The 16,416-nt window shown below is 38.9% G+C and overlaps 1 protein-coding gene across 1 annotated transcript in view; it reads left to right on the forward strand.

The window, feature by feature from the left end:
• The window catches only part of LOC139760332 (uncharacterized), a 12,053-nt gene extending 2,295 nt beyond the window's left edge, over positions 1-9,758 (forward strand). Inside the window, exons 3-9 of the mRNA XM_071683353.1 lie at positions 2,175-2,193; positions 2,679-2,848; positions 3,824-3,994; positions 5,085-5,157; positions 5,859-6,055; positions 7,069-7,197; positions 8,155-9,758. Of these exons, the coding sequence (XP_071539454.1) occupies positions 2,175-2,193; positions 2,679-2,848; positions 3,824-3,994; positions 5,085-5,157; positions 5,859-6,055; positions 7,069-7,197; positions 8,155-8,169 (774 nt within the window). The 3' untranslated portion in view covers positions 8,170-9,758. The remainder of the gene's footprint in view (positions 1-2,174; positions 2,194-2,678; positions 2,849-3,823; positions 3,995-5,084; positions 5,158-5,858; positions 6,056-7,068; positions 7,198-8,154) is intronic.
• Positions 9,759-16,416: the final 6,658 nt, after the last annotated feature.

Here is a 16,416-nt window from a genome sequence, read left to right on the forward strand (position 1 = left end):
GCAGACAGTGTGAATTGTGTGCATGTGTATATATGTATATGTCTGTGTGTGTATATATATGTGTACATTGAGGTGTATGGGTATGCATATTTGCGTGTGGGGACGTGTATGTATATACATGTGTATGGGGGTGGGTTGGGCCATTTCTTTCGTCTGTTTCCTTGCGCTACCTCGCAAACGCGGGAGACAGCGACAAAGCAAAATAAATAATATAAAAATAAATATATATATATATATATATATATATATATATATATATATATATATATATATATATATATTTTTTTTTTTTTGCTGCTGTCTCCCGCGTTTGCGAGGTAGCGCAAGGAAACAGACGAAAGAAATGGCCCAACCCACCCCCATACACATGTATATACATACGTCCGCACACGCAAATATACATACCTACACAGTTTTCCTTGGTTTACCCCAGACGCTTCACATGCCCTGATTCAATCCACTGACAGCACGTCAACCCCGGTATACCACATCGCTCCAATTCACTCTATTCCTTGCCCTCTTTTCACCCTCCTGCATGTTCAGGCCCCGATCACACAAAATCTTTTTCACTCCATCTTTCCACCTCCAATTTGGTCTCCCTCTTCTCCTCGTTCCCTCCACCTCCGACACATATATCCTCTTGGTCAATCTTTCCTCACTCATTCTCTCCATGTGCCCAAACCATTTCAAAACACCCTCTTCTGCTCTCTCAACCACGCTCTTTTTATTTCCACACATCTCTCTTACCCTTACGTTACTTACTCGATCAAACCACCTCACACCACACATTGTCCTCAAACATCTCATTTCCAGCACATCCATCCTCCTGCGCACAACTCTATCCATAGCCCACGCCTCGCAACCATACAACATTGTTGGAACCACTATTCCTTCAAACATATCCATTTTTGCTTTCCGAGATAATGTTCTCGACTTCCACACATTCTTCAAGGCTCCCAGAATTTTTGCCCCCTCCCCCACCCTATGATCCACTTCTGCTTCCATGGTTCCATCCGCTGCCAGATCCACTCCCAGATATCTAAAACACTTCACTTCCTCCAGTTTTTCTCCATTCAAACTCACCTCCTAATTGACTTGACCCTCAACCCTACTGTACCTAATAACCTTGCTCTTATTCACATTTACTCTTAACTTTCTTCTTTCACACACTTTACCAAACTCAGTCACCAGCTTCTGCAGTTTCTCACATGAATCAGCCACCAGCTCTGTATCATCAGCGAACAACAACTGACTCACTTCCCAAGCTCTCTCATCCCCAACAGACTTCATACTTGCCCCTCTTTCCAAAACTCTTGCATTCACCTCCCTAACAACCCCATCCATAAACAAATTAAACAACCATGGAGACATCACACACCCCTGCCGCAAACCTACATTCACTGAGAACCAATCACTTTCCTCTCTTCCTACACGTACACATGCCTTACATCCTCGATATATATATATATATATATATATATATATATATATATATATATATCTTTTTCATACTATTTGCCATTTCCCGCATTAGCGAGGTAGCGTTAAGAACAGAGGACTGGGCCTTTTAGGGAATATCCTCACCAGGCCCCCTTCTCTGTTCCTTCTTTTGGAAAATAAAAAAGAAAAAAAAATTGAGAGGGGAGGATTTCCAGCCCCCCGCTCCCTTCCCTTTTAGTCGCCTTCTACGACACGCAGGGAATACGTGGGAAGTATTCTTTCTCCCCTATCCCCAGGGATAATATATATATATATATATACATATATATAATCCAGCCTTTGGGCAAAATCCCATCATAAATATGTATAATTATTTGCAGTGTGTACTATGTGCTAGCCTTGACTTTTTGGCAAAACCTGGTTGTAGGCAATCATAGGTATGCAGCCAGTCTCACTCTTTTTCCCTCACATAAATTGCCAATTATCCTTGCTTTACTCATCTCTTAATCTGATGAACTCATCTAATCATATCAAACTCCTCGGTTCATTTACCTACTCATCTTGTTTGTTACTCACTCATTTATTGAAATTAATAAATCCATCTATTTCATTCAACTCTTACTATTCTGAAGTTGACAGTTATGAAAAAAAAGAAAAAAGTTCTAGTAACATGATGAATAGTTTTAAGAGAATATCTGGTTTTTTCCCTGCTGCATGGATCCTTGAACCACCAGCATGAAAGGATGGTTAAACGTAAGTAAAGTTAGACTGTTCCCCTACTATTACACTAACTGGTCTGGTCCACTTCTCCTCACAATAACTTACCCACACCCTGCACCTTCCTTCAACAAGCAATAACAAACTTCAACAGATGGTAACTATGTGTATCAACTAAAGACTCCAACATTAAGAGTAATTTAATTAAAACCAAATACACGTATTATTCATCAACAGCTTCCCACACCTATAACCAACTACTGGTACTGGCTACCAGCCTTTCAATCCAACTATTACTAATCACCCCTAAAACCACCTTCCCACACCTATCAGTTTGTATGACCTCCTACCAATACTGATCACCACACACAACCACCTTCCCAATCTTATCAGTACCTCCCACCTCCTACCAGTACCTACCATTACTGATCAGCATCTACCATCATCCTCTCTCATATATCAGAACCTACCAGCAACCTCAATATCAACAACCACATTCCCACACTTTTCACCACCTACAGGCACTATGCAGACAGAAAGTGTGGAGACAGAAATAACCTGGCAGACAGAATGCTCCCCTCACCTAGCCGGGGTCAGAAGAGGTCAGGACACCCTCCTGCAATGTAAAGTCATTGCCCCCTCCGGCACCCAGCTAACTTGGTTCAAGGGTCAACATCGTTTGCAGCGTCCGGTTAGTGTTTCCTCATCTGATGATCTAACATGCCATAATGCCTAGAAGCACCGATCTCTATTGTCTTGCAGTACAGTAATTAATAGTACCTTAATCAATAGATCAATTTGATACATTATAGAAGTGTGGGGATTTACATTCCACTGATGCCTTAAAAGCCAGCGATCCAGTCATGCTCTTACACCATCAGTTCAGTCTTACAGAAGACAGGATATTACAGGATAATCTAACATGTCCAACAAACTAGTTGGCCAGCCTTATTCTGTATATTCTAGGAGTTTAGTAATATGAATGAATGACCACTAAGTCTGACATTTTACAGTCAAGAGGTCCAGTCATACAGTATAAAAAGCTGAACAGTAGAGTGGTGTCTGACACAACATGTTTAGCATTAGTATTTACCTCAGAAATATTTTGATAAATCTTCAAAGCTGGTTGTCCACTATGCACAAACTTCTTGCGTCCACTGTATTGTCTAAGTCTTGTGAAGTCCTGTCTCATTTCCATACATGCTAACAACCAGCTGTCATTCTATGAGAAACTCACTGTCTTAAAATCCTGAAAAACAATATTGTTTTAAAAACAACTGGTTTACTCTCATGACTTCTAATTGAAGTTGTTTAGTATTACCCTGTACACTGGTCAGTCAGAATTCTAGGTTAAGAACCTCACGTTCTTTCTTCTAGGTGAAACTCAAGAAGTTCAATTTTGAAAACACTAACAGTCATGGTTATGCCTAACACTGGTATTCTAGTCTTATATTTTGCACACTAGAAGTCAACAATCATGTCCAACAAACTATTACTCCAGGGTTTTGTCTTATACTCTATTAACACACACTTATGCCTAACATTCTAGGAGTCCATAAATGTCATGACAACCACCAGAGGCAATAATAGCAAAGTCCTTTCCTGCACCCTAGGCATTCATAGTCTTCTGGGCGAGACTGAAGTGTTCCAGTCTTATTTCTAACAGGGTGTTTCCCATGAGCTAAGCAATAACATACTTCTGGAGGCCATGGAGGAGGAGACAAACATGGTGGGATTTGAGGAGACCTCACTAGTGTCTCCTGTGAGTGACAGTTCCTCTGCCCGTCTACTAATATCCTCCACTGTCTACATTGACTGTGCAGATGACCAAGATGCAGTAAGTTTAATCACCTTGGGCACACACCATGCCAACTGTATTTAATTTTGTTCTGCTGTTCCCATGTTATGGCTTCTTCTGTAATCAGTGTATCATATCAAAAGAAAACATAATGCCATAGCTCTAATATAAGTAACACAACAATGGCTATCAATAACCTGTTGTGCTTGTGAGGCTAAACATTATCATATCTAATCATACTAGCAAGGCCTATCTTGAGTTACACAGATGTGTCCAAGACGTCAAATTTTCTCTGATACTTGATTTATCTACGGGATGAATCAGAAAATCACATAACATGGTGATGAAACTAAGAACTGCTTAAAATATAACTTAAGAAAGTATCTTCATCAAACTATAGAAACACTTCAATTATATCGTTGTTGCTGTTTGTAGTTCAGTTGGTAAGTGCATAATCATAAAAACCAATGGACTTATTAAACATTTAATATAAAGAACCAAAACTGCCACCAAGATCAACAATAAATAGGTTTATTTGTGGCTGCAAGATCATGCTATTGCTTCTCAGTCATAACATGGCCAAGCTGCTTAACCCTGCTTGCATATATTAAAGATAACATTCAAAATGATAGAGAGAATGAAGAGCTATCACTTACAAATTTGCTTTTCTAAAAGAAAGTTACCTGTTCTAAAAGAGATCCATTCTGTTATCCTGGTCTTCAACGAGTCCCAATAGAAACTTTATTCACATGAAAAATTTTCAAAAATCCTCCACTGGTACCTGAATCAAGCTTTTTGCTTGAATTTCCAGAGATAAACCATGCATTGTTGCCATGGAGGAACAGTAAGTTGTGGAATATGTTCAATCTTCTGCAAGAAATAAAAAATCATTATCCTGAGAGGCAAATAAAGGTATCTGCAATAAATATAACACTAGTTTCCATTTAGCTGCCTAACATGGTTCTGTATGAACACTGATTATATGTCTCCTTGACTTTTCTAACAGTTGTCAGTGAAAACACTGTTGTGAGCTTTAGAATACATTCGGTGGTAGTTGCAGTGTAATTTGTCTATGCAATCCCACCTTCATGCTTCCTAGTATGACCACAAATGAGTATGTTCTCAACAGGCTGAGTACAGCTTGGAGGTCAGGACCCCAAGCAACAATGTTTACTTCCGGAACTTCACTGTCTTCCTCACAGGTAAGTAGTGGTAAAGGCTGAGTATGTAGCCATTACATTTTCTAGGATGGCAACATCAATGGACAGGATGTTGCTGCACCAAAGTGCAAGGGTTGTAATAATGATTGAAATGGAGCAGCAACATCAATCTATGGGGCAGTGACACTGGCTGACTGAGCGGTAACAAAATAGGTTACTAGCACCAGAATACAGAGGAGTGGGCAGCAGCTCCAGCTAATGTGACAGAAGCATCCATAAAGGGGGCAGTGGCACATGCTGAGTGAAGGTTAAATGAGTTGGTGCAGTAGGACTATCTGACAATACAGTGGGGTAAAGTAGCTGCAAAAGGTGATCGGGTAGTACAAACAGCTGATAGGACAGTAATACCATTAAACAGGGTAAATTCATTATCAGATGGAGTAGCAAAAGGAGAAGGGGTAGTACCATCAGATGATTGTCAAACTTTTCCAAAAGAAAGGTCTCATAGGGACATGGACGAGGGCCTTCTTCTTACTTACTGAGATATCTGTGCTAGTCTTGTGACTCACTGTATTGTTCATACACTAACATCTGCTACTAAAGGCTTTCATGACATTCTAAAAAAACTAATTCTACTTTAAATAAATAAAAATTTTGCATGTAATACAAGCACAGATTCAGGAGCAATCAAATTCAAAGATCAATAATAATTTCCTGGGCATTACGTGTTTCTTACATTGTAGATATGGGACAGCTGGCAAGGAGCTGCCGTTTTGAAGACCACATACCCTACCTTCCACGCATCTATCAGCACTCATCCGCAGCTCTGGCAGAGGTGGGCGGTGCCCTAACCCTCCCTTGCCGTGCCCAAGGGTTTTACACCCTCCACTCCTGGCATGTCAACAACACCCAGATCTCTCACACAGACACAAACCACCAGGTGATTATCCCTACTGCCAAATAACTATAGTGTCTGCACTATCAGATAGGCATCATCACTGCTGGTCAAGGATTTATAATCCCAAGAGAATGTTCTTAGCAATAGGTTCACTTCCCTTATACCAGGTGATTATCTCTCCTGATACAGAAGGTGAGTATCTTCGAAGTCACATGCAGTGATTAAGTTTAGTGTTGGGTAACTATCTTCACGACATGTTCAGGTTCCAGCTGCAAAGGGACTTTTGTCAAGGCTATTTGACAAATCTGCTAGGTAATACCACTAGTCTTTAGAAGAGAATTCTTAATGCTACATTATGTAACCATCGTGATTTAGCATCAGAAGAAACTAGTAGTGATCTAATAACATGCTAACAGTATTAAAATGACCAGTAATGGTGTGTACTTGTGTGCCTATTAAGAATATATGAGTTTTTTTTTTTAATTTTCCAAAAGAAGAAACAGATAATTGGGCCAGGTGAGGGTATTCCCTCAAAGGCCCAGTCCTCTGTTCTTAATGCTACCTCGCTAATGCGGGAAATGGCGAATAGTTTAAAAGAAAAAAAAAAGAAAGTAATGAAATGGCCATCATCGGCACACCCTGGTGTAGCTGCTGGCCAGAAGTGGCTAGTGACTTGTTAACAATAACGAACTGGCAATTAAAGGTATCCTAATGCAAGAACTGGCTAGGAGCACTAAGGCATATCAAGAAAGGTAATGATGTGGTGATGATTATGATGCCTAGTCTAGAGATAAACAACCCTTACCCACTGATCTTATTAGTAATAACCATTACTAATGTACTAGAGTGCAGGTGCTGACTAAGGCTGTATCAGTGAAGCATGAGCAGCAATAAAATGACAGAGAACAGCATGCCTAGAGCAAGTGATGAGTTGCTGACAATCAAGCAAGTGCTCTGGTGCTGGGGCAGAGGACAGTAAACAGAGAATTTTGGTGCAAGGGCAGAGCTAATGATCCAGTTTGAGTGATTTTCATTAACAGTGTGCTCTACTACAGGTGCTAGCTAATGGAGACTTAGTGATCCGACGAGTAAACCAGCATGGTCCTGTCCGGTACATGTGTCGGGTCTCCAGCACAAGGTACCCAGCCTTCCAGGATGCTATCTTCACTGATGTCTCTCCTCAGGTGTGTATGTGGGAGTGTAAATGTTTACCTATGCTTCAAAATTGTGGTCCCATACATTAACTTCTCATTTCTATTATACATTCTTTCTGTGTTCTTAATGGTCACCACCTGCAACATCTCTTCACTTAGCTTGATATGTCTGTTCACTACTATACTGTTATAGTACTATCTCAAATCTGACCTGACTAATTTGGCTTATAGCTTCCTACAGTCTCTTCTAACTGTATGTTCCAACAATTTTTCATGAATTCTATATAACTGCATAATTTCACTCAGTTTTAAAGACTTGCTCAATATAAAGCTCAATAAATCTAAAGAACTGAAAAAAAGTGTTATAAATGTCTCCTGAGTTGTCCTGTCTTTATGTGGATAAGTGTTGGGCTGCTATCTTCACTCTGTATCTTGGCTTCTTTTGCTTCAGGTAAAATTTTTGTCAATCATTACTAACTTCAAGCAACTCTACAACCTTCTTTAGGCCATGAGACAAAACTGGTGGTGCGAAATCTCATGTGGGTTAATTATATATTATAGGTATCTTCTATGAAAATCTTGTCTTTAAACTAATCAAAATTTTGATCATGAACAGCATAAATACACTGTGGACGTAACAACATAAATACACTGTGAAATACAATCAGCAAACTGCCATTACCAAATACTCCTCTCCCATTTGGAAAAACATAATACAAAGATTTAGGTTATGGGAAGCTACTTGATAACTTTCTTTGTATAACAGTATACATATATAAAACTTTCTTCAACATCACTTTCTAGCTCTTTACTAGAAACTTCATCATTTTCTCAGGACATCCCAATTCATCATAAACAATAGAACCATATTATGTATGCTAATCATAAACATAATTTTACTTACATAAGATGTTACATCAGTAGCTAAACAAAGTGTTTCTGTGAGACAAATATGAAGATCAGTAGCTGATGAGTTATATATTTCAGGTACAGGACCAGTAAATGAGCAATCACAAAGATAACCAACACCACGAATGCCCACATTGGTTCATCCACTCTTCATCACACATGTATGCACATATATGGTCAAAACTGTTTAATTTCAAAAGAAACTCTTTCCATTCTAATCCTAAAATCAGTGAGAGAGCCAGTTGAAGTACCAGGGTCAGAACTTGGAAATACTGTGGTGCCTGGATATTCTCATTAGTTTCACCACCAGTATTAGTCTTCATGTCAATTCATGGATATCCTCAGAACCTCGTTACATGTATCAGGCTACAAGTTGGTACTCAGATCTCTCAGAACTGCTCATCAAAAGTAGAGTATTAAGCCACAAGATGGTGCAATGATCTCTCAGGACTCCTTAACACAAATCCAAAATTAAGCTAGAAGATGGAACATGGATCTTTCAGAACCTCATCCCAAGAACAGAACAGTATTAGCTACAAGATGGATCACAGAACTATCAGAAACTTTCATCACAAGTACATTATATGGATAGTACATGGAATATGGATGTCTCGGATCCTCTCATCCCAAGAACAGCGATAAGCTACAAGATGGAACATAGACCTCTCAAAACCTCTTATCACAAGTACAGTATTATGCTACAAATTGTACTTAGATCTATCAGAAACTCTCAAAACAAGTATCAAGTTTCAAGCTGGTACATACATCTCTCACAACCTCAAGTCACCACTGATCCAGCTACAAGCTGGTCAAATACAATTTATGGCTTACATCATTACGATTTGCCTTCAGTTCACTCTACCGGTAATGTATATCCCAGTGTTTGACATAACTAACATGACATTACTGAAAACACTAACCATTTTTACTTCAGATACAATTTTGCCACCTGTTTCTAGTAAAATATTCAAATAGTAGAGTAAAAAATGTTGATTATTATGAATATCATTTCAATGTTTTATTACTGCACTTATTATTTTCTGTTCTTATTATCATCATCATTATTAGCATCAGTACTGTTTATTACAAATCATTATTGATTATTGCACAGCCTTCAAGTTGCAAGAACCCCTTTAAAGGAGTCCTAGGACTGCAAAATTGTACCTAGGGTATGGGCCTTTTATACAATTATCAAGTTTCAAAAAGGGTGGATATGACTGAAATGAAATGTTTGATGACAACATTTGGTGCAAGGAGAGTTGACTGAATAATAAATGATATGGTAAACAAGAGGTGTGGTAATAAGAAGAGTATGTACAAGAAATATGAAGAGTGGGTAGGAGACCATGGAGAGGATAAGTAAGGAAAGGCTGATAAAGACAGTATAAAGTGTACAAGTCATAAGTGGAGGGAACAAGGTGAAGTGGGTTACCAAACAAGGGTTGAATTAATGAAATGAAAGATGCTTTGGGTGATCAAGACCAGATCATGCATGGGATTGAGCAACTGGAGCAATGTAGCACACTAAGAGCAATGAGCTATCAATGGGCTGAATAAGGATATATGAAGTAATCAAAAGAAAGCACATGGTCTGTGGGGCTTGGCTGGGATAATTATAAATAAATGAATAAAGTATGTGTGTACGTCTGTGAGTGCGTAGTTGGACTTCACCTACCTGACATTATGTTAAAAGTGAAGAGTCACCTACAATGAAGCTGCATTATCAATTTATGAGAACAAAGTCTTGTCAAAAAACATTTTGGTTCAAAGTGGTACATCCTGTCCCTGTTAATGATGTAGCACAGCTTTGAAGCTGCAGGAGCCCCTGGAAAAGGGATCCTGAGGTAATGTTACATCCAACTCATAAAAATCCTAAGGCTGGATAATCTTCACAGAAATACCCAAACTGTTATATAATGTATTCAGTAATGTATAAGCTATAATTCTCCTGTCAGCCAGTTTTTAGTCATCATCAACACTGGCTCAATCTGTAATTCCTATGCTAATTGATCCTCACATTAATTCTGAAGATGATTAAAACTCATAATACTACTTGGGCTTGTCAGTCATCAGGTCAATACCGAAGCTTGTCATCCCTCAGGTTAATACTGGAGCTTGTCAGTCATTACATAACTCCATCAAGGACAATATCCTCACAGTGAGTGACTAAATACACTTCCTGACCCATCAACCACTCAACCTATGACCAGCTACTGATGAAAGCCTTGTAGAGCAACAAAGCTATGCTAAATGATGCACCAGACAGCAACAAATGATGCACCAATCAGTGATGTAGTGAATCATCTCAGTAATGGTATTGTGTTGCTCTGCATTTTTTGTGTTACTCGGAAATGCTTAAGGATCTACCAGCCGCTGTTGTGTGTGAGGTTTAAGCAACATAGTCAGTATGTGCACAGATGCAAAGGATGCTATAGGCCCTAATAGCATGATAGAGATCACACTGTGCTAATTTCAAGAGCCCTCATACCAAGGATGATTCAGAGCTAACTACTGATGATGTCAGGTACCTTAGATGAACCCACTCCAACCACTAGTGACCTAATGAACCATGACTTGTTACTCCCTAATTTCCAATGTGTAGCAGTGATGCAGCAACTCATTCACTCTAGATCTCTAGCACAGGCAAGATATTTTAAACTAAATACCAATGGCACCTCATCCTAGGAATCATCCTAAGCTAATCATTAGTACCAGTAAGACAAGGGTCCTAGGATTGTCATATAATAACTATCAGTGACTTGTGATGCTTTAAATTATCCCATGCTAACACAGCACTCTTCATCCACTGTTACTCTCAGAACAATCATAAGACATGCATCACTGAAGAGGTTACTATGGACCATTGTAATACTTCTAATCTTTGTTCTGGGTGGTTTGGAGAGCAGTGTACTGTACTGAAATATCAGTTTTGCTGTATCATATCGAAATCCTTTCAGCAATTATCACTCTGCCTTTGGAAACAAATACAAACTAGAATGTGAGTAAAGACATAGTCAGCCCAACATTCACAACATTCTCTCAAGTGTAGAGTTTCCAATATTTGGTGTCTAGCATCTCCCCCAATGGGCTTTCTCAGGAACTCCGTTGTGTCGCTGTCTTGGTCAACTGTCCTTAAACCTTGACCCCAGCTTTTGCTTTCATTTTCAAATACTCATCTCCCTTAATCCCTTTTTAACACCTCCCATTCCTCTCTCTCATCCCAAATCTTTCAAAATCCTTCATTTTTTGTCTCTATTCTTGGTCCTCAACTTTCAATTTGAGCACTGTTTACTATAGTGGCTTTCTTCATTCCTTTACTATGTTAATCATTTTCCCCATACCTTTATTATTACCAAGATTGGTTTCCCCAATTACTTTATTATATATGTAAATAACTTTCCCCATTCCTTTTACCTCTATCAAAGCTGGTTTTTCATATTCTTTGCAATTAATTAGAATGGTTCTCCCCATCCCTGAACCTGTCGGTGTAAGTTTCCACCCATCCTTTTTATTACTGGCTAAGCAATCCTTCCATTTCTTTCCATCAACTAACTGCTATTCCAGTATTCTTTGTTTGAGCTGATCCTCCAATTTTTTTTTACCCATGCATACACAGTGATTCACTGTCCAAAGGAGTGAATCTTCCTCTTCTTACATTCTTCATGCAAGTAGCTCTGTATAATCACTTACTCCATGTGAGTTATTCCACCCGTCACAAATCCTTTCATGTGAGTGGTTTCATTTGTTCCACATGCTCTTAGCGACAGTGATTCCAACCATCCTCTGCTTTTGCTACAAGGAACATTTGGCTACTTTTCCCCCATCTATTTAACTTCTCTTTCATGTAATTTCATCAGTTCATAAACCCTATAAGAGTGGTTCTCTGCATCTACTCTTGTGTGGTTCCACATATTCATTCAAAACTTCAGGTGATTAGTTACATTCTTCCACTGAAGTTATAAACAAAGTGAATGGCTCCACATTTTCATTCAACGCTTTAAGGTGAGCAATTCTACTCCAGTTAAGTCGTACACATAGAAAGACACTTTTACTTTGTGTGCATCATACGAAAGTGCAATCCTAAATAGCTAGATCTGTTCATAAGTCTTTAACTAACATATGACTGATTTCTGTCATTCCATGGCTTATATGAGATGAAAAAAAAATACAATTCTGTGTTAATGTTAGACCTGCAAAACTAATAGATAAATTGTATATTAGCACATAATGTTCTATCTTTAATTACATATCTATTTATATCTGACCTTATTGTGCAAGTTTCTGTTAACTAAATTAGAAATATGATATGAGTCATTGTTTATGTAAGTTTGATTCTCTTTATGACCATTTCATACATGAAACAAGTGTGATGTTCCAAAAATCATCAAGAAACATCTTTATGATGTTTCTCCTGTAGTCATTGATTGCCATATCCCTTTCTCATCATTATTACAGAGATATCAAATGGTGTATTACTAATTGTAAGAATTACATGATCGTTTTTTTTTAACTCTTGTAATATTAGTGTGAAATATTCATGATACCTTTTCCTGGTCCACATCCCTCCCAGCATTTCACAGCCAAAGTCACCTTCTGCTGGTCTACATTCCTTTCATCAATTTACAGCCCCTGACATCTGGCGGTCCAAGCCCCGAAAATAATTCCAAAGGCATTGTTATCATCTGGTGGTCCAAGCACCTCTAGCTAGTCCACAGCCATTGTCATCTTCAGGTGGTCCAAGCCTCTTTAACCAATCCATATCCTTTGTCATGCTGTGTGGTTCAAGCCCATCTAGCTAATCAACAACCAGTCATTTTCTGGTGGTCCAATTGGTTGGAACCAATTCACAGCCACTTCATCTTCTGGTGGTCCTAGCTCTTCTAGCTAGTCCACAGCCACTTCCATCTTCTTGTGATCCAAACCTCACTAGCCAGTCCATAGCTACTGTCATCCTCTGGTGGTCTAAGATGTTCTAACCAGTCCACAGTCAAAGTCATATTCTGTCAGTACATATCTCTCCTAAGATTATACACCCAAAGTTGTCTACAGATAGTCCATGTTCCTCCAACCAACCATAATCACAGTCATCTTCCATTAGTTAAATGTCTTTCAACCAGTTCACTAATACACTTTCTTGTACTGGTCCATGTCCTCCAATCCAAATTACAGCCAAAGTCATCTTTTGTTTGTCTAGTGTATCAGACCAGATCACAACCACAATCATGTTCTGTTGATCCAGGTCCCTCCCCCACCTAATTCATAACCACCTATTCCTTAATCTTCTGTAAAACCAAGTACCTTCCACCAGTTTACATCTATAGCCATCTTCTGCAAACCATGTCCCTTGTATCAAGCCACAGCCACAGTCATTTTCTACTTCTCCCAAAGTTTATGGCTAGTTATTTTCTGTTAGTCCAAATCCTTTCTGCTTGCCAACAACCACAGTTATTTTCCTTGAGTCACATCTTTTCCTCACACCACAGAAACAGTCACCTTTCTGTTCATGTCCAAGCCATTGGTCCATGATCACATTTGTTTCTTTTGGTCATGTCTCTTCCAAAAATCAATAATCACATAATTGCAGCTGTATTCTTCTAATCATATTCCTTGTACTTGTCAACAACCTTAGAATTGTTTTTTATCACCTGCTCTTAGTATCACTGACCACACTTGTGTGTGTACTGTGTCAAAAACCATGTCAGTAGTTTCTAGGAAGATCCATGGCTTGTAATGAGGATCTAATAGCCTATTAGTGGTAGAAGATTAGTTTACTCTTTCTATGAACTTTTTGAAGGAAATACAAGGCATGTGGTAAAGATCTGAGAAGCTGTATGTAGTTCAAGACTGGTGGTTTACTCTTTCAATGGTTTTGGTTGTTGTAAAATATAAGAAAGAGATATGTATATGAACCTGCAAAATGATTTCCCTCTTGATGTATTACTGCAGATGAAAAAATATGTACATGAAGATTATAATAAACTGTATGCAAATTTCCTTTGTATTCTAACCAAAATACCTTCAGATATCAATTGCATAGTTTCAATCTCATGCAACATATCAAATAATGACAAGATATTATCAATTAGACATATAAGTGAATGAATGAATGAATGAAGGCAAGCAAATATGAATATGTACATGTGTATATACATGTATATGTATGCACATGTATATCTATACATGGTGATATATACACATGTATATCTATATATAGTGATATGTGCACATTTATGTATATCTATATATGGTGATATGTATGTGTGCCTGTATGTATATATGTGTGTATATGAGTGGATGGGTCCTTATTCGTCTGTTTCCTGGTGCTACCTCACTGACATGGGAAACGACAACCAAGTGTATGGTTACAGCACATTACACATGACAGCTGGATACTGAGTGTGAATGAATGTGGCCTTTTTTGTCTATTTTCCTGGTGCTACCTTGCTGAAGCAGGCGGTAGCAATGATGTTTCCTCAGGGATGGGGTAGTGCCAGGAATAGATGAAGGCAAGCAAGTATAAATATGTACATGTGTATATATGTATATGTCTGTGCATGTATATGCTGATATGTATATGTGCGTGTATGGGCATTTATGCATATATGTAGGTGTACGTGAGTGGATGGGCCATTCTTTGTCTGTATCTTGGCACTATCTCCCTGACACTGGAAATGGCGAACAAGGAAGTGAAGTGTTTTAGATATCTGGGAGTGGATCTGGCAGCGGATGGAACCATGGAAGCGGAAGTGGATCATAGGGTGGGGGAGGGGGCGAAAATTCTGGGGGCCTTGAAGAATGTGTGGAAGTCGAGATCATTATCTCGGAAAGCAAAAATGGGTATGTTTGAAGGAATAGTGGTTCCAACAATGTTGTATGGTTGCGAGGCGTGGGCTATGGATAGAGTTGTGCGCAGGAGGATGGATGTGCTGGAAATGAGATGTTTGAGGACAATGTGTGGTGTGAGGTGGTTTGATCGAGTGAGTAATGTAAGGGTAAGAGAGATGTGTGGAAATAAAAAGAGCGTGGTTGAGAGAGCAGAGGAGGGTGTTTTGAAGTGGTTTGGGCACATGGAGAGGATGAGTGAGGAAAGATTGACCAAGAGGATATATGTGTCGGAGGTGGAGGGAGCAAGGAGAAGAGGGAGACCAAATTGGAGGTGGAAAGATGGAGTGAAAACGATTTTGTGTGATCGGGGCCTGAACATGCAGGAGGGTGAAAGGAGGGCAAGGAATAGAGTGAATTGGAGCGATGTGGTATACCGGGGTTGACGTGCTGTCAGTGGATTGAATCAAGGCATGTGAAGCGTCTGGGGTAAACCATGGAAAGCTGTGTAGGTATGTATATTTGCGTGTGTGGACGTATGTATATACATGTGTATGGGGGGGGGTTGGGCCATTTCTTTCGTCTGTTTCCTTGCGCTACCTCGCAAACGCGGGAGACAGCGACAAAGTATAAAAAAAAAAAAAAAAAAAAAAAAAAAAAATAATAATAATAATAATAACAACAACAACAACAACAATAACAATAATAATAACTAATGATGATAATGATAATAATAATAACTACTACTACTACAAATAATAATAGTTCTGCCAGGAAAAAATGGATATGTTGAGATGTGCAAGCCCACCTTTTGGCAAAATGATAGAAGAAACAGATAGAAGTAGAAGGTGGGAACCTTTAGGCATGAGCATTAGGTAGACACATTAGGTGGACATATGTAAGACTCTTAGGCAGGAGCTTTAGGTGGAAGTATCCAAGGTAGAAGCCTTGGCAAACAGTGTGCTAGAGCTGCCCTCTGCCAGTGGCCTGTTAAGGGTGAGGCAAATAGGCTAAGATGCAGCACCAGAGTTCACAAGTTATGCAGAATTTATTGCCGTGGCCATCCCTATAAGGGAGTTCCAGGTGAGAGAAGGCATCAGAGATATGGAGATTGTTAGATAGTGCTCAACCAGAAAAACAAATCAAATCTAATTCTTAATCATAAGATAAAAAAGAGCAAGGAGAAAAAGATAAAAGAAGAAAGGAGAGGGCTTGGTCTTCCTTAAATGGAAACAAGAAAAAGTTTCAAGAACTGATGATGGATGATAGACTTTACAATACATAAAGTGAAAAACAAAAATAAAATTTATTTCTTTTATTATTTTGCTTTGTCGCTGTGTCCCGCGTTTGCGAGGTAGTGCAAGGAAACAGACGAAAATAATGGCCCAACCCACTCTCATACGCATGTATATACATACACGTCCACACACACAAATATACATACCTATACATCTCAATGTACACATATATATACACACACAGACATATACATATATACACATGTACATAATTCATACT

This window comes from Panulirus ornatus, chromosome 36 (assembly GCF_036320965.1).
Source record: "Panulirus ornatus isolate Po-2019 chromosome 36, ASM3632096v1, whole genome shotgun sequence".
Lineage (NCBI taxonomy): Eukaryota > Metazoa > Arthropoda > Malacostraca > Decapoda > Palinuridae > Panulirus > Panulirus ornatus.